This window comes from Trachemys scripta, chromosome 1 (assembly GCF_013100865.1).
Source record: "Trachemys scripta elegans isolate TJP31775 chromosome 1, CAS_Tse_1.0, whole genome shotgun sequence".
Lineage (NCBI taxonomy): Eukaryota > Metazoa > Chordata > Testudines > Emydidae > Trachemys > Trachemys scripta.
In genome coordinates, this window is record NC_048298.1 from 109,358,738 (window position 1) to 109,373,560 (window position 14,823).

At 41.6% G+C, this 14,823-nt stretch overlaps 1 protein-coding gene across 3 annotated transcripts in view; it reads left to right on the forward strand.

Annotated features, from left to right (window-relative positions):
- BCL2L13 (BCL2 like 13) overlaps nucleotides 1-14,823 on the forward strand; it is a 68,539-nt gene that overhangs the window by 41,026 nt on the left and 12,690 nt on the right. For 2 of the 3 annotated variants that reach the window (XM_034781356.1, XM_034781366.1), the window contains exon 6: nucleotides 7,507-7,650. In XM_034781356.1, coding sequence (XP_034637247.1) covers nucleotides 7,507-7,650 — 144 coding nt within the window. Of the gene's footprint in view, nucleotides 1-1,681; nucleotides 1,853-7,506; nucleotides 7,651-14,823 lie in introns of those variants that run through there. The other variant, XM_034781387.1, reaches the window with a different exon arrangement.

Sequence of the window (14,823 nt, forward strand, 5' to 3'; positions counted from 1 at the left end):
TCTTGTATAACAGTTTCAGAGAGAGGTTATTTTATTTATTTATTTATTTTTTTGGTCCCCTTGAACACATTAAGTAGCTTATTGTGGAGATAATCAATCTAGATTTATATTATCCTCCTTCCTTGACTGCAACCACCATGTAAGGAAAGAATAAAGAGAGATTTAATTACAAGTATAATAACAAAATTGTATAAAAGTAAAAAATAGTGTCCTAGGCTTTCAAAAGTAATTACCAAAATATAAGAAATACCTCAACAATGAACTAAATGCATGAACAAATAATTAATCATAAGAGTATTTTATTTCCATAACTAAAATCCTCTGCACTGAAATTCTTACCGAATTTTCTTAAGAATTTGGTAGTCTGCTACCCATATAACTTACTAGAACTGAGATTTTGCAGTCTTAGACTGTCTAGGCCAAGTAGATCTTCCACCTTTGGGTCTGGTTATTCAGCCTTTTAACTAACCTGCAAGGCTGTGCAACTCCTTCCAGCTAATGGAGTTTCTGGTCCTAAACTAGCTTTTGATTGAGAATCTCAACCAAAATACGTCTTAGATGCTTGCATCTTTTTTGGCGGACCAGCCTCATTAGGACAGATATTCCATAAGACCTGCTAGAACTAACCATCCAGAGCTGTCAGATTTTATTTCCAGTGAAAATTTTTTAGTCCACAAGATACTGTTTCAGCAAACCAGAATGGAAAGTTTATAGTATAAATACAGTATATGCCTACATCATTCTGTGGGGCATCCTTATCCTCCAGGAATGTGTAGCAGTTCCTCTAATAATACTTGTTTTTGAATAGATGGAGTACGAATTTATTGGTTTCATTTCCTCTTAAATTCCTCTCTTTTCTGGACAGCATTTTGTAGAAAAACAACAGTTAGGATAAGAGAGAACAACTCTCATGTCTTTTTATAGCAGCGTAAGTCTTCCCCAGTTCTTATCTGTTTCCCCCTTTGGAGAAGAAGCTGCTAAGATAAATTAGAAAAATCTATAGTTATAAGTTGATGTCTTGACCTACCAATTAGATTTGACTACTACAAAGTATGAGGCTAGACTGGTAAGAATACTTTGGTTGCTTGTCTTGTTATAGAATTCCTATTATATATTCTCAGAGCTCCAAACAATTTAGGGGGAAAAAGGTTTGAAAAGCTTTTCATTGAGAAATAAATCTGCTTTTATGTCAGATGTCTGTCTACTCTTGCATCTTTATTACAAGGGGCACTTTGCATAGAAATAGGGACGGTTTCCCTTGGGAGATTATCTGCCCCTCATGTTCACTTCTGCTACCTGAAGTTGTTGTCGCAAACAGAGTGATGTCATTTCAGGAGGGAAAGCCAACAGTAGGAGCAGATAAATTCATAAGGAGGGACTGATGCTGTTTCCATGCAAAATGTCCCCAATAATAAAAATCTGAGGGAAGACAGCAGATTTGATATCAGCTTTTTCTAAAGAGAATAGTTCTTCAAAATTTTCATCACCCACGCATGAAATAACATTGGATCTTAAATTGCACTTACGTACCTTGTCAAGTTTGCTTTTGCCAAGGAATGCCATTGCTTGCAGAGGAGTCATTTAGCTTTTTAGTAAAATACTGAATGGGGATGCTGAATTGAAATAAGCCCTTGCTTGACTAAAAGCAAGCATCTGAACAAAAAACTTTCACTCCCCTTACGTGCTGCTTAACACATCTGTTCCAAAGGATTACATGGCATATTAAGGAACCGAAGATGCACAGGAGGTGCAGCAGAAAACAGTCATCTAAAGGTTAAACACAAATGCATTCATCTTCCTGCAAGTGGAATGCTTAGGCACATGTTTTATCTGGGTTTGTTTTTATCTGGCTTAGAAAAAATAAAACGGAAGCTGGAAAGATGGGTGTAGCTTGTTTTTTTAAATAAAAAAAATTACTTCGTTTTGCTCAGCATAGCATCTGGCAGTTTATGCAGTGCAATGCTTTTCTTGCCACAGAGAGCCTGTGATTAGTACTGGAAAAAAACCTTCACATTCAAACTAGTTAGAGCCGCCTTCTGCCAGATGAAAAATGGCGTGATGCTCTTCAGCAACACAGGCATGGTGAGGAACCCAGTGTCAGAAGTAAACCAGTTTCCACCATGATTTGATACTGGTTTAACAGTCAGAGATATCTTGAATATAAAATTAATACAAAATACTTTGAATGCCTTGGATCTCAAAGAACTTTTCAATGCCCATGTGAAGTAAGTTTCCCCATTTTACAGATGAGGAAACTGAAACACAAGGAAGTTAAGTGATACCCAAAGTCAGTGAAAGAGCTAGGAATGGCTCCCAGATCCCAACACAGATAGTTCAGCTTCTCTACATGATCTAAAATAAGGTTCTGATTCTGGTCCCTGTCCTGGACCCTGTATGTTGGTTGATATGGCGGCATATAAGGGATATAGAGGTGCTGCAGCTGGCTGGGGAAGAATTCTCTTGGCCCGGTGCTGCTCCACGTTCAGCTCCCGGCCTAGAGACAGGAGTGGGAAGTGACACAGCCTATAATCAACTTGGATAGAGCTAATTTACACCAAGAGCCATACGGAATCCTAGATGGCCCAGAATCCAGGTAGCATGATGACTCAAAGCAACCTTTGCATACACTTCCACCCTTGACTGCGCCTTCTGTGAGGCCCAGCACAGAATCTCTCTATTGGTGTTGGTCTGCAGTGATCAGATTAGTTGACTGAGAAATAAGTATGCGCGTGCACTTGATCAGTCTGTTATAGAATCAGGAGCATGTGCCATATTTAAACAGTACAGTTTTTCACAGAACTTATGCACCATGCAAACATGAGCGGAAAGGAGACAATACTAAAGATAGCTGCATTTGTTATTTTCAATGGAAAACTCTGTAGAATGTTTCCGATATGGCAGAGCTGCCTAGTGACTCTAGACCAGGGGCAGACAAACTTTTTGGCCTGAGGGCCGCATTGGGTTTTGGAAATTGTTTGGAGGGCCGGTTAGGGGAGGGTTGGTAAGGGAATTGCAGTAGTCAAAAATGCTTTCTCTTCAGAGTCTATGATATGAAAGTAACATGTAGGAGCCTTAAGGCTTCTGCTGTGCTGTTTAAATATCCTTAAACTTTTTTTAGGAGCAGCCTTATTTCAGAGTAAATTATAGTTTCTTTAAGAAGATCTATCTCAGATATATATTTAGAAATCCAGCTTTAGTAGCCATATTTGAAATCTGTGAGCTAGATACTTTATTTTTATCTATACCTCCAAAATACATAATTACAAAAAATGTAATTCCTTAAATATACCAGTCCAAATAATTTTGCGGTAGAATCCCGGTTTTGTGAATTGGGTCAGAGGATACCAGTTACGTAAGGATAATTGAGTCAACTAAGCAGGTAAAAATGCGCTGGCAGTCTGTAAGAAAAGGAGGTTCACATAATCATGAAGCTAGAAGATAGGACATTAAGAATGAGTTTGCTAAAGGTTGCATGTAATATGACTACTGTGAAATATTACACAAATAAAGGAGCTACCCTATTTTTCCTACACTGCCCCTTCAAAACCTGATTGAGTTGTGTACTGTTTGTGCTAAATTTTCTTCTTGGTTACACTGGTGTAGCCTTGCTTACTTAGTGGAATTGCAGTGGTGTAACTAAGTGGAGAATTATCCCATTGTTACAGCTAGTCAGAAAGTTGTGGATGACAGTTTTCCTGATCAAAAAACTTTTTTTTTGTTCAATAACTTTTATGAAGTTTTCCCTACTCTCCCCACTCTCATTTTCGGACAAGTTCTACTTAGTTCTAAATAGCACACTTTCTCTGTGCACTATAATGCACATAGCCTTTAGTATTGCTGCATATAATCTGGGTAATCATGTAATGAAGGGCCCTGTTAATGCTTATGTACAGTGGTGGAAAGAGCCACGGTAGTTTATGCAACTTAATGCTTAATTATTTTTTTTATTTTTGTGTAGGTAAAATCTCAACTCTGACATTTATAGTCATGCATCCTTTTTGCACATAATAAATATAGAAAGGTAGCTGATTTAATCAGGATGGGGATGTTGTAGGTTCTTTAATCAAACCTTGTGGTAGCACTGTTGCAGCCTGATCCTGCCTCCCCTGAAGTCAATGACAGAGCACCCATTGATGTCAGTGGGAGCAGAATCAAACCTTGTATGCTACTGTGCATGCAACTGAAGATCAAGACCTGAATTTGGTGTCTCACTCCTCAGGCCTGCTTAACAGGCAAGGGAGGAAAGACACTGTCATGTGCAGTATGCGAGTATTCATTCTAGTGTCTTTGTAACGTTGCACCCCATAATGCTTTGTGGGAATGTGCTTAATGCAAATATACTTATGAATGTATATATGACATAACAGGAATATGTTTTATGCTACATATGCCATGTAACATATCTCTGCAAAGGTTATGATCTACTGAATATATTCATACTATTTGTAGGCATGTCATTTTTGTATTCGAAGTTATGAATATTGGCTGTGTACTTGCTTGATTTTAAGTAGCCTCAGTAAAGCATTTGGTCAGCTTCTTGAGAAAGGAATGTGCAAATTAAGTGCCCAATCAAGAAACACTTAACGAACAGTGAATCTTGGAAGACTCCAATCCACATAAGAAGCCTTCCTGGAGACATTCAAGATAGCATGTGGGCAATGGCTGCTGCCTATAAAAACTGAGTCATGCATGGACATGTGACTTGCCCATGTGACTCCAAAACTCCATCTTGGAGCCGGACTTGGCATAGGAGAGAGGAGGGGGTCTCCACCCACAAGAGAGAGTCTATTTATTTAAGCCCCTGGGAGACCCTTCCATTTGGTCTTCAGCTGGCTCAAGAGAGAGCCTCTCCACCCCCAAAAGGATACCTGAAGGAAACTGGAACAAAGTACAGTAACCACAGGGGTGTGACTGTTTGCTGGACCCAGACTAGAAGGCTAGTCTGTAAAAGAAGCTTATTGGAACATCTCTGATGGTGAGATTTCATCTGTATTCCATTTTCTTACTGTATTAGGCATAGACTTGCATGTTTTATTTTATTTTGTTTGGTAATTTACTTTGTTCGGTCTGTTACTACTTGGAACCACTTAAATTCTACTTTTTGTATTTCATAAAATCACTTTTTACTTATTAATTAACCCAGAGTATGTATTAATACCGGGGGAGAGGGGGGAACAGCTGTGCATATCTCTCTATCAGTGTTATAGAGGGTGAACAATTTGAGTTTATCCTGTATAAGCTTTATACAGGGTGAAACGGATTTATTTGGGGTTTGGACCCCATTGGGACTTGGGTATCTGAGTGTTGGAAACAGGAACACTTCTTAAGCTGCTTTCAATTAAGCCTGTAGTTTGCGGGGATGTTGTTCAGACCTGGGCCTGGGTTTGCCGCAGGCTAGCATGTCTGGCTCAAACCAGGCAGGGCACTGAAGTCCCAAGCTGGCAAGAAAGCAGGGGCAGAAGTAGTCTCAACACATCAGTTGGCAGTTCCCAAGGGGGTTTCTGTGATCCAACCCATCAGTCTTCATTTCCTAACTAGTCTTTTTCCCCCTCCAGCTTTAAGTACATGCTCTTCACTGAGGGCTAAGCATATGCCATGTTTGAGGTTTAAAAATTAAAATTATTTCGGCCCCATAGGTGTGCCCAAAGTACCTGAGGGAATAAAGCCATAACTCGTTTTTTAAAAAAAAAAATCAGTGCGTGCTAGGGGAAATCTTAATGTGCGGCAGCAGGGGCCACACAGATAGGTAGTGCATGGCGCAGTGGAGTGCTGTGGAATTACATATCAACTTGCCATACAATGTGTTCATGTAGATCTGAAATTCAGAAAGCTGAATAAAATTTCCTCTGACTCTCCCCCTCCCATTCTGTGCTGAGTCAGTGTGAGAAGCTTCATTCCAAAAGGGCAAGAAGTATCTGAAAATGTAGTTTTAAAATGAAAGTGCTATCTCAGTCACAACTGTATGAATGAAATGTTAACCTTTAAGATGGCAAGGGTAGGTGTAATATACTCTGTCCTTCCCTGTTTACAAGACCCCTCCCATCTTCCATGTTCAGTTGTCAAACAACCAAAACACCCAATACCTCTCGCCCAGTGAGCAGGCATCTTTGTGCGCCCCATCTGGGTTTTCATAGCTGTACATCTGAGTAGGAATCTACCCTGGGCTCTGTACCAGGCTCAACCCTTGGCCTGTTTTCCCATGTCGCTTTCCCCTTTTTCCTCCCTGTTTTCCATCCTGAGGTTATGGCCAGGACCAACACAGGGGAGAGGCTGGTTGGAGCAAGAAGTTCAGGCTGGAGGAAGAAGAGGTAGCAGCCCCCCTGTTAGAGGAAAGCAAGCATTTGGAATTCACTCTAGGAGGTAGTCTTGACTTTGACCTGGCTCGTGTGGCCAGAAACCAAACCTTTTCCTCATAAACCACTTTCTAATGACCCCTTAGCAGGGACTGGTCGGTCCTTATGGAGAATAGATGTGCAGTGCATTTATTGGGCAGTGGGCACTTTAAAGCTTAGTAATGGTTTCTCCTGTGCCTGCTCAATGTGCTTTTTTTTCAAGTGTCAATGACTCTAATTCAAACCATTTTTTCCGTAAACTTGGCAAAGTGCTACATACAAACTTGGCACTGAGGGCAATTTATGTGCTCGTGGAGAATAAGCTCAAAGTTTAAAAGTTCAGCTGTTTTCTGCTTAGGCAAAACCAAGGATAGCAGGGTATTAACAGCAGGAAGTGTTTGTGTGCGTATGTGTATATAATGTAATGCTCTCAACTCACTTTTCTTCACTTTCCAAAATAATTCACTTTTGCATGAAGACCAAGAATAGAAATTGGAAGAACAAAAGGAGAATTTCTTTGGAAGGCTACAAACATGTTAAATTGGGCACAGAAGAGAAGGTTTTATGAAGAAGACACTTTTTGTAACATTACATATAACCCTGTGTCATGCAGGCTGTGCTACACTACTCAGGCTCTTGTTCTTTCCCACCCATTCCAAAAGTACAGATAAGCCTTCTGAAGGGATTTCCTAACGCTATGCATCTGCCCAAGAGTGTCTGTGAATTTGCTGCCTAGTTACATTTTGCGTTACTATCCTGTTTTCCCCTTCAAATTGTCCTCACTGCCTCCATCCGTATTTGTTGTAGGTTATGTAACATCTGTGGAGGACAGGGGAAAGTCCTGTCACTGTTCTAGTTATCTACCCAAATCTTGTGTTGGGGAAGGATGGGGCACAAAAATGCATTGCAGTTGTCTACTGTAAAAGGGTCTACCACAGAAGCTACTCTAAAGTGGAAATCTCTTTACCTCAAATGAAATGCTGCTGCCTTATGGTTCTGTATTTTGGTTTTATCCCATGGCTGTGTAAAACTGAAGTATGTAGTCCAGCATAGCTTTGTATAACTGTAGACAAAGATCATTAGCTTGTAAACTGTATGAACACTCCCTTCTCTCACACAGTGGTGGTGAATCTAGGAAATGTTATCGTTCTCAATCATTTTTTGTCTTTTTAAGGTGTTGGTGCCTCTGGTTCTGCTGCAGCAATTCTTGATGGAGCTGACAAAAAGAGGCCAGGAGCCACTCGGTGCACTTTTGCAGTTTGGAGTGACGTACTTAGAAGACTATGCTGCAGACTACATCATCCAGCAAGGAGGATGGGTAAGAAGGCAGTGGTTGGTTGATTGCATAGCCCTTTGAGAGTGTGCTTCCATATATGTTTAGTTCACCCTCTGTCGGTCATTCTACTAATGAGGTTTAGAGGATTTGCTAGTGGATCAAGAGGTAGAGATAAGGGCAGTGATTTGCTAGCCTCCAAAAAGAAAGGCTTATACTCTTAAAGGGGGATAGATGGTTTGGGATATGGGCTGGTCCATTGAGTTGAAGTGGGTCTCTAATGGAAAACAATCACTGATCCTTGTATTGAGCAAATCAAGATACAAATTCTACTCCTGTGTGGTTAGCTTCTTTCCTTCTGTATAGAGTGTTGCACTTTGGAAACAAATATACATAGGTCAGTAACCACAGATGTACTGTGTGGGAGAGTTTGGTCTCTTTAATTTTTTGTCCTGCTCTGGTGGGTGCTGGAAAGTGTGTGTACAATATTTTCCCCTCTTTGACATAAGCTTTGGAATGTCTTTGGCAGAGGATGATCTTTCATAGTAATTCCGTTTAGGAATGTCAGTAGGCATCACTTTAGAGACTTGAGTGCCTTTTATTATACATCATGTTATCCAGTAAGTAATTAAATCTTGCACTAAATCTTGTTGCATAGTGATCTGGAGCTTGAGATTCGTGGTGTATTGAGAGGTACATTTTTCAAAAATAAATATTCACACACTTTGTACTGGAGTGTGGTAGATCCAATTTCTGATCCATGTTGGAGTCCACCAAAAATGTGAAACCCCTTATTCCCAGCCCCAGCATTTTGTGTTCATAGTTGACATGCTGGATCTCCCAGGATAGACCTACACTGTGGGAGGTTGGGCTTCCGGATTATTTGTCTCAGGAAGGTAGAACATTGCCAGATTGAAATGGAATTAATCTGGGATTAGTGAAATGACTCCAGCAAGTTGGTTTTATTGTAAAAGTAAGCTGGTCAGGAAAATCCAGTGATTAAAAAATCCTAACAGAGAAAAATCACATTTGAACAGCTTCTCATATTTCAGTATTTTCACTGGATTTTTCTTTGGCAGTGGAGTTCCATACTCACTTCCTCCTTTTCCCCAACTACTTCTCCTCTTGGCAACAGGGTGTACTGGTTTCTTATATTGGTGCCAATAGGTTATTTTTCTGGTCCAATCAGCCAATTTGTCTGTCTGACCTTCAGCTTGTGCAGGATGGGCAGGGACAGTTGTACTTGGCATGCATTTCAGACCTTGGTTTAATTAGTAACTGCACTAAGATTCAAATGTGCATTGCTTTTGGTTAAATCTCTGTTTGCAATTTTAAGGAAGAAGACTGGTGGTGGTGTGCCTTATATAAAGCTGCTGTTCTTGATGCCTAACCTCTGAAAAGGCTATGTGCCATTCTTCAGCGTCCTTTTTGACGCTTTTATAAACATACTTGTTACAGCCCAGAGCTTCTGAAAACAAGCAGATTCCCAGCATGGCCTTGGAGGGAGGGAGTGTGTGCTTTGTGTTGGCCGTGTGACTGTGCATGTGTGTGTATGTAGCTGGGTAGACTGCATTCCGTCGACCGTATGCTTGTCTATATGCATCCACTCAGGCATAAAATCAGAATGACACAAGTGGCATAGCAAACAAGCCGGAGCTATTTTTGAAATAGAGCAGAAAAGGCAGGGAAAGAAACGAGGTGATGGAAACTTTCCAACTGAATAAATGTGGCAGCAATGACCCATCATCATTTGCTCCATAGATGCAGTGGGGGCGCCTGTGCACGTGGTTTTTCTAAGAGGGAGTATGTTTTTTGCCCTTTGTTTCATGTAATGTAAATATTCAGTTTCATTAGGCAATATTATTTTTTATGTTGGTTTTGGAATAGCGAGATCATATTCCAGATGCTAGCTACACTTGAAACTGTGGGTGGAGAATGGGTTACTGTTTTGGGCTCCTGAAATGAAGGTAGCTCAATTATTTGTATTTAAAGGGAAAAGAAGTATCGGAAACCATGGCAAGCTATTAGCCAAAACCTTTTTCATGGCTATTTCTAAGCAGTACTCTCCCTAGGAGTTCGGTGTGGATTGTAGCAAGTTACCATTAGTGCCACTCTGCCATGTTACATCCTCACAGCTCTAATCTCCAGTGAATGGTGGCACAGGGACAATGAGAAGTGCAGTCATAGTGCTGCCCAAGAGCTGTTTGAGGATAAGACAGACAGGTAACCAGTGCTGTCTGGTTCATTATTCTTGTCACCTTGAAGCTGTGCAAATGGAGCAAGCAGCATATGCAGTAGTGCCTGTTCAGAGCTCATTTAAAACTGAAGAGATACCAGAGCGGCTTACGCCTGTCAGCTTGTGCACCAAAGGCAGAGGAAGAGGACTTGCAGAGCCTCCTTTGCAGAGGCAGGCCTTTGGGGACGCAGGGTCTCAGAAGCCAGGAGCATCATGTGGGCTGGAATCCACCCTAGCTTTTCCAAGGGAGTGTGGGCTTTTAAACTGGAGCCAGCATCTTCCACGAAGGAACTATTAAGTAACAAGGAGGAGGGAGCTAGCTGAGCCTTCCCTCTCTCCTACCATTTTCCTATAGAGCCGGGATTTTGGGGACACATGGGCCCCATCAACCTGGGTCTGCAAACAGCATCCAGAAGGAGATGGTTCTACAGTGTCGGGGGTCCTGATTATGTCAGTGGTTCGAGACTCTTTGAAAGGGGGAAATGGGCTAGGTAGTGGTCAGGAATTTTAACATTAGAGGCTAAATCGCTGGGGCAGGGGAATGAAGGTTGGAGCTTCCCCATGGAAGTCGGTGAAGTTAGCATACAGTATGGTGGGGTGGGAGGCAGCCTCCACTACTCTCCAAGAGCCTCTAAGGCTCTAACTGCCTTTTAGATTTATCATCTCTCTGCTCAATGGTGATGTGTGCAGAGTGGGAAGGTTCTTGGGAAGGTGGTGCAGAGAGGCAGAGGGACAGAGGATTGGCTCACTGTATTGAGGGAGGGCAAGTGTTCATGGATAAAGGGATGGTCTAGTTAGGATTTTAGTATAGTAAGTTTGAAAATTGAGATTTAAAGTAACTTGTGTTTGTAGAGGAGAGTTAGCTCAGGAGATAATGGCTTGATAGAAAGGCATTTGGGAATAGCTTTATATTCATCAAAACATAGGGTGCACCTATTGTTATCCTGGTCACTTGGCTTGTATATTGCATTCCATTCTCTTGTTCAGCATTTGTGTTTTTGTCTTTTTAACTTGTATATTCTTCAGGGCAGGGATGGTCTTCCTCTTTATTAAGAGAGTGTATGCCACATGCAGTTGAAATATAAATAATAGCTACTAAGAGTGGAAACGATTACTCCTATCTGGTTTGCAATCCCTGAAAACCCTGTCCTTCTGAAAATAGATGTGGGTTAAGTTTTTAGGGCTGCAGGAAAGAAGTGGGCAATTTCATTAGATTGCCATCTCACTTTCTCTTTGTAGAGTGATAGGTTAGTAGACTATATCTTTTGCATTAATTTGCGCATTGTCAGTTTATGCATGGTTTCTGCTACAGGGCAGGTATGATATTTAAAGCTCTCCAGACAGCTCACTAAGTGAGTTGTGGGCATGATTCTTTCTGTCCTGACATTGTGCTTATTAAAACTTGAATAGTCATGTGAAAATCTTGTTCCTTTCTCATTTTGACCCATTGCAAAGCAATTCCCCAGGCTGATTTGGCAGCAGCATAGCTCTTCTGTTTGCCCTGAAGCTGTATTAGGGCACAAACAAACTGACGTGCAGTGCGCGTGCTCTCCCCCTCCCTCTCTAGTTCTGTCTCTCTCTGTTCTGATTTCTCCAGAGCTTTGTGCTGCTGTATCAGAAGCGACTCTTGGTCTCCTGGAAAAGTGCAGAGTAAGACCAGACAGCTTGGTAAGGCTTTTTTTTCCCCAGGCAATTTCTTTGATAGTTTTCAAGCTCAGCATGTCCTGTTCCCCAGAGTTAGGTTTCATCTGCATTGAAAAGAATCTTTGGGAAAACCTAGGAGAAGAATTACGAGATTGATTTCTTGAAATTTAGCTGCATTATTGGTTTTTGTTGTTTTCTTTTTCTCCCTCAGCTTTGCATTCTTGTCACCAGTCCTGCTTTTGGCTTGTATGAGAGAGGGCTGAATGTGAAATGTGTGTCTACGCTTTTTTTAATATAAGAGAGGTGCATTTGGAACTCTCAAGCATTTGCCTCTCTTCTCACTTGTAAAAGCTTGATTCTTGAATATTCATTGTGACTCATAGCTGAAAGTGTCCCCCCTCTTTCTGGGTTGGTGCTGAGTTTGTAAGAAGACTTCGAAACTATAAGGAACTGGCCCCTAGTACTTGTATCTCGGTTTAATTTTTAATTTTGATTTGCTTTGTCTGGAAGAGGCAAATGTTAATTCAGAGGGCTTATATGTAAGGTATTAGACTTCAAGCTGCTATCTATGTCTGGAACTCTTGCATGGGATGGAGAGAAGAGATATTTTTTCCCACTGGTACTTTGGCATTTTCCCTTCTATTAGGGGGGTGAATAGGGTCTTTACCGGAGTTTGGACCCCTTCTTGCTTCTCAGATTGGCAACTTGTGAAAGCAAGACAGTCAGCTCGCACTATGGGAGATTAAAATAGCCTTCTGCAGCATCCCAGGGACTCTGCCTTGGAGATGACTGTGCAGAAATCTACAGACATACTGTGCATTGTAGGAAAGACAAACAAGTTTAATGTGGTGGAAATACAAGGAAGGAGAATCTAACTGAGAAAGTTCGTATAAGGAGGTTTTATTTCAAAATAACTGTATTCAGTGGTAGCACATATTAATCAAACAGCATCGGCTTTGCCTCAGAAGAATGGCCATAGTGGGTCACACCAATGGTCCATGTAACCCAGTATCCTGTCTTTTGACAGTGGCCAGATGACTCAAAGGGAATGAACAGAACAGGGCAATCATCAAGTGATCCATCCCCGTCATCCAGTCCCGGCCTCTGGCAGTCAGAGGCCTAGACACACCCAGAGATTGGGGCTGCATCCCTGACCATCTTGTCTAATAGCCATTGATGGACCTTTCTGCCATGAACGTATCTAATTCTTTTTTTAATCTAGTTATAGTTTTTGACCTTCTCAACATTCCCTGGAAACGTGTTCCACAGGTTGACTGTGTATTGTGTAAAGAAATACTTCCTTTTGTTTTAAACCTGCTGCCTGTTAATTTCATTTGGTGACCCCTGGTCCTTGTGTTATGTGACAGGGTAAATAACACTTTCTCCACACCATTCATGATTTTATAGACCTCTCTTGTCCCCCCTTAGTTGTCTCTTTTCCAAACTGAATAGTCTTAGTCATCTTAATCTCTCCTCATGTGAAAGTTGTTTCATACCCTCGATCCTTTTTGTTGCCTGTCTCTGTATCTCCCTCGATAACTCCCTTGGCACCACAGAACAGATTTGTACAGGCAGCTTTTTTGGTGGCAATATAGCACCTGCGTGCCGTGCTTGGTAATAGGGAAGGAGTTTTGGATGCTGGGTGGTTGGGCAGTGCTGGGTAGGAAGTTAGATCTCTGAAGAGAAAAGTTATACGTATTCAGACTCTCTAAAGTGAAACTGGTTGAAAAAGCAACCTTTTTGTTGTTGAATTAACTCGAGGGATTTAATTGGTAAGGCTAGAATCTTAAATGGTGGTAATTTGAACCGGCTCACTGCAGATACTCGGAAAAGGGAGTGCAACAAGATCACTTCATGAGGCCACATTAGCCCTTGGATGTGGTGGAATCACTGGTTATAATGCCATTGTGGTGATTTATGACGTGTTAGACATGTTTGGTCATGTTTTCTTTGTATAAAAATATATCAAAGGCAGACTACACACCAGCAATTGCAGGTTATTCCCTGTTTCAGAGTGAGATGGATAATCTCCTCTGTGTTCATTCTCAAACTTTTTTCAGAAAAAGGAAAACAATTTTTTTTTCTCCCAGGTCTCTGCATCCCCAGTCTGCTCATAACATTTAATATTGGAAACGTTCAATCCTTGATGATCTGGACAGTGGGATTTCTGGATCTCAGAATGACTAAATTAACATTTTCTCTGACCACTTGGACTTCCAGCCTTATCTGTTTGATGTATTAAAATGTTTTAAGAGCTTCCCGGCTCTCCAAGCTCTGGTCAAGTGTTGTATCCTGAAACGTATAACTTAGCTGTTTGGTGTGTGGTGGTGCTGATTTTTGTTTGTTTGTGTTTTGTTTTGGAAGAACACTGGGGGGGACAGCTCTCCTTAAGATGGTTAACATAAAGAGATAGGCATTCCTACCTTCACAGATTCTTCTTTCTGGCTTATCTGTGGCTCCACCTATTCTAAGAGCTCTGTTTTGAACCACACAAAGATATGCTCAAAGCCTGTAAAGATATACTTTATGCAGGGCGGGGTGCTCGTTGACCCTTTTGTAACCCCTCTCTCTAGAGAACTGAGACTGTATTGGTGATGCATCTGGGCTTAGCATGGGTCTGTAAATGTACTGGCATCTGGAACAGATTAAATGGATTCTGTAGCATGTGGGACAGCTTGGGCTGAAATGAGGCAGCAGTGACTTTGTATAACAGTAAGGAATCTGTTTCTAGGTATATCCTCTCTTTCTTGAATTGGCTCTGAGTGCACGTCACACTTCCATTTAAAGTAAAGCTTCTCCTGAATTTTAGGCCTTGAAACCCGGACCGACAAGAGGGGGAAGCCGGTACAAATTACTGGGGCCTGGCAGTCCGGAATGGGGCCCGGGGCCCGGCTCCTCTCCCCCACCTCCCCAGTCGGCCCTGTTTAGCCGGTCCGCCCTTGCTGGGGGGCCCGAAATTTTTTTTTCACCGGGGCCTGAACCCGCTCTCGGCGGCCCTGCTTGAAACCATATGGCTTCTGCATCCCTGTATCTAGGAAAACCTAGCAATGCAAGACTGATGCTGGGGTCCTCAGAATATTTTGATTGCAGGAGATCTCAGGGCGTACTTAGTGCATGACAGTTTATAACTTCTTGGTGCCTTTTGTTTCTTTGGACAGCTTGATCTCATAGGCACAAATACAGTAGAAAGCACTGTTCCAGGGTAAAGTTTGTAATTTAGGACCGTGAACCTTATTAACTGAGAAGTTTGCACCCTGATTTTTTTTTATACAGTAAAGGAGGCTGAATGCACCCTCCCCTCATTTGGCAGATCAAAAATGTTCCTGATGTTGCCCACA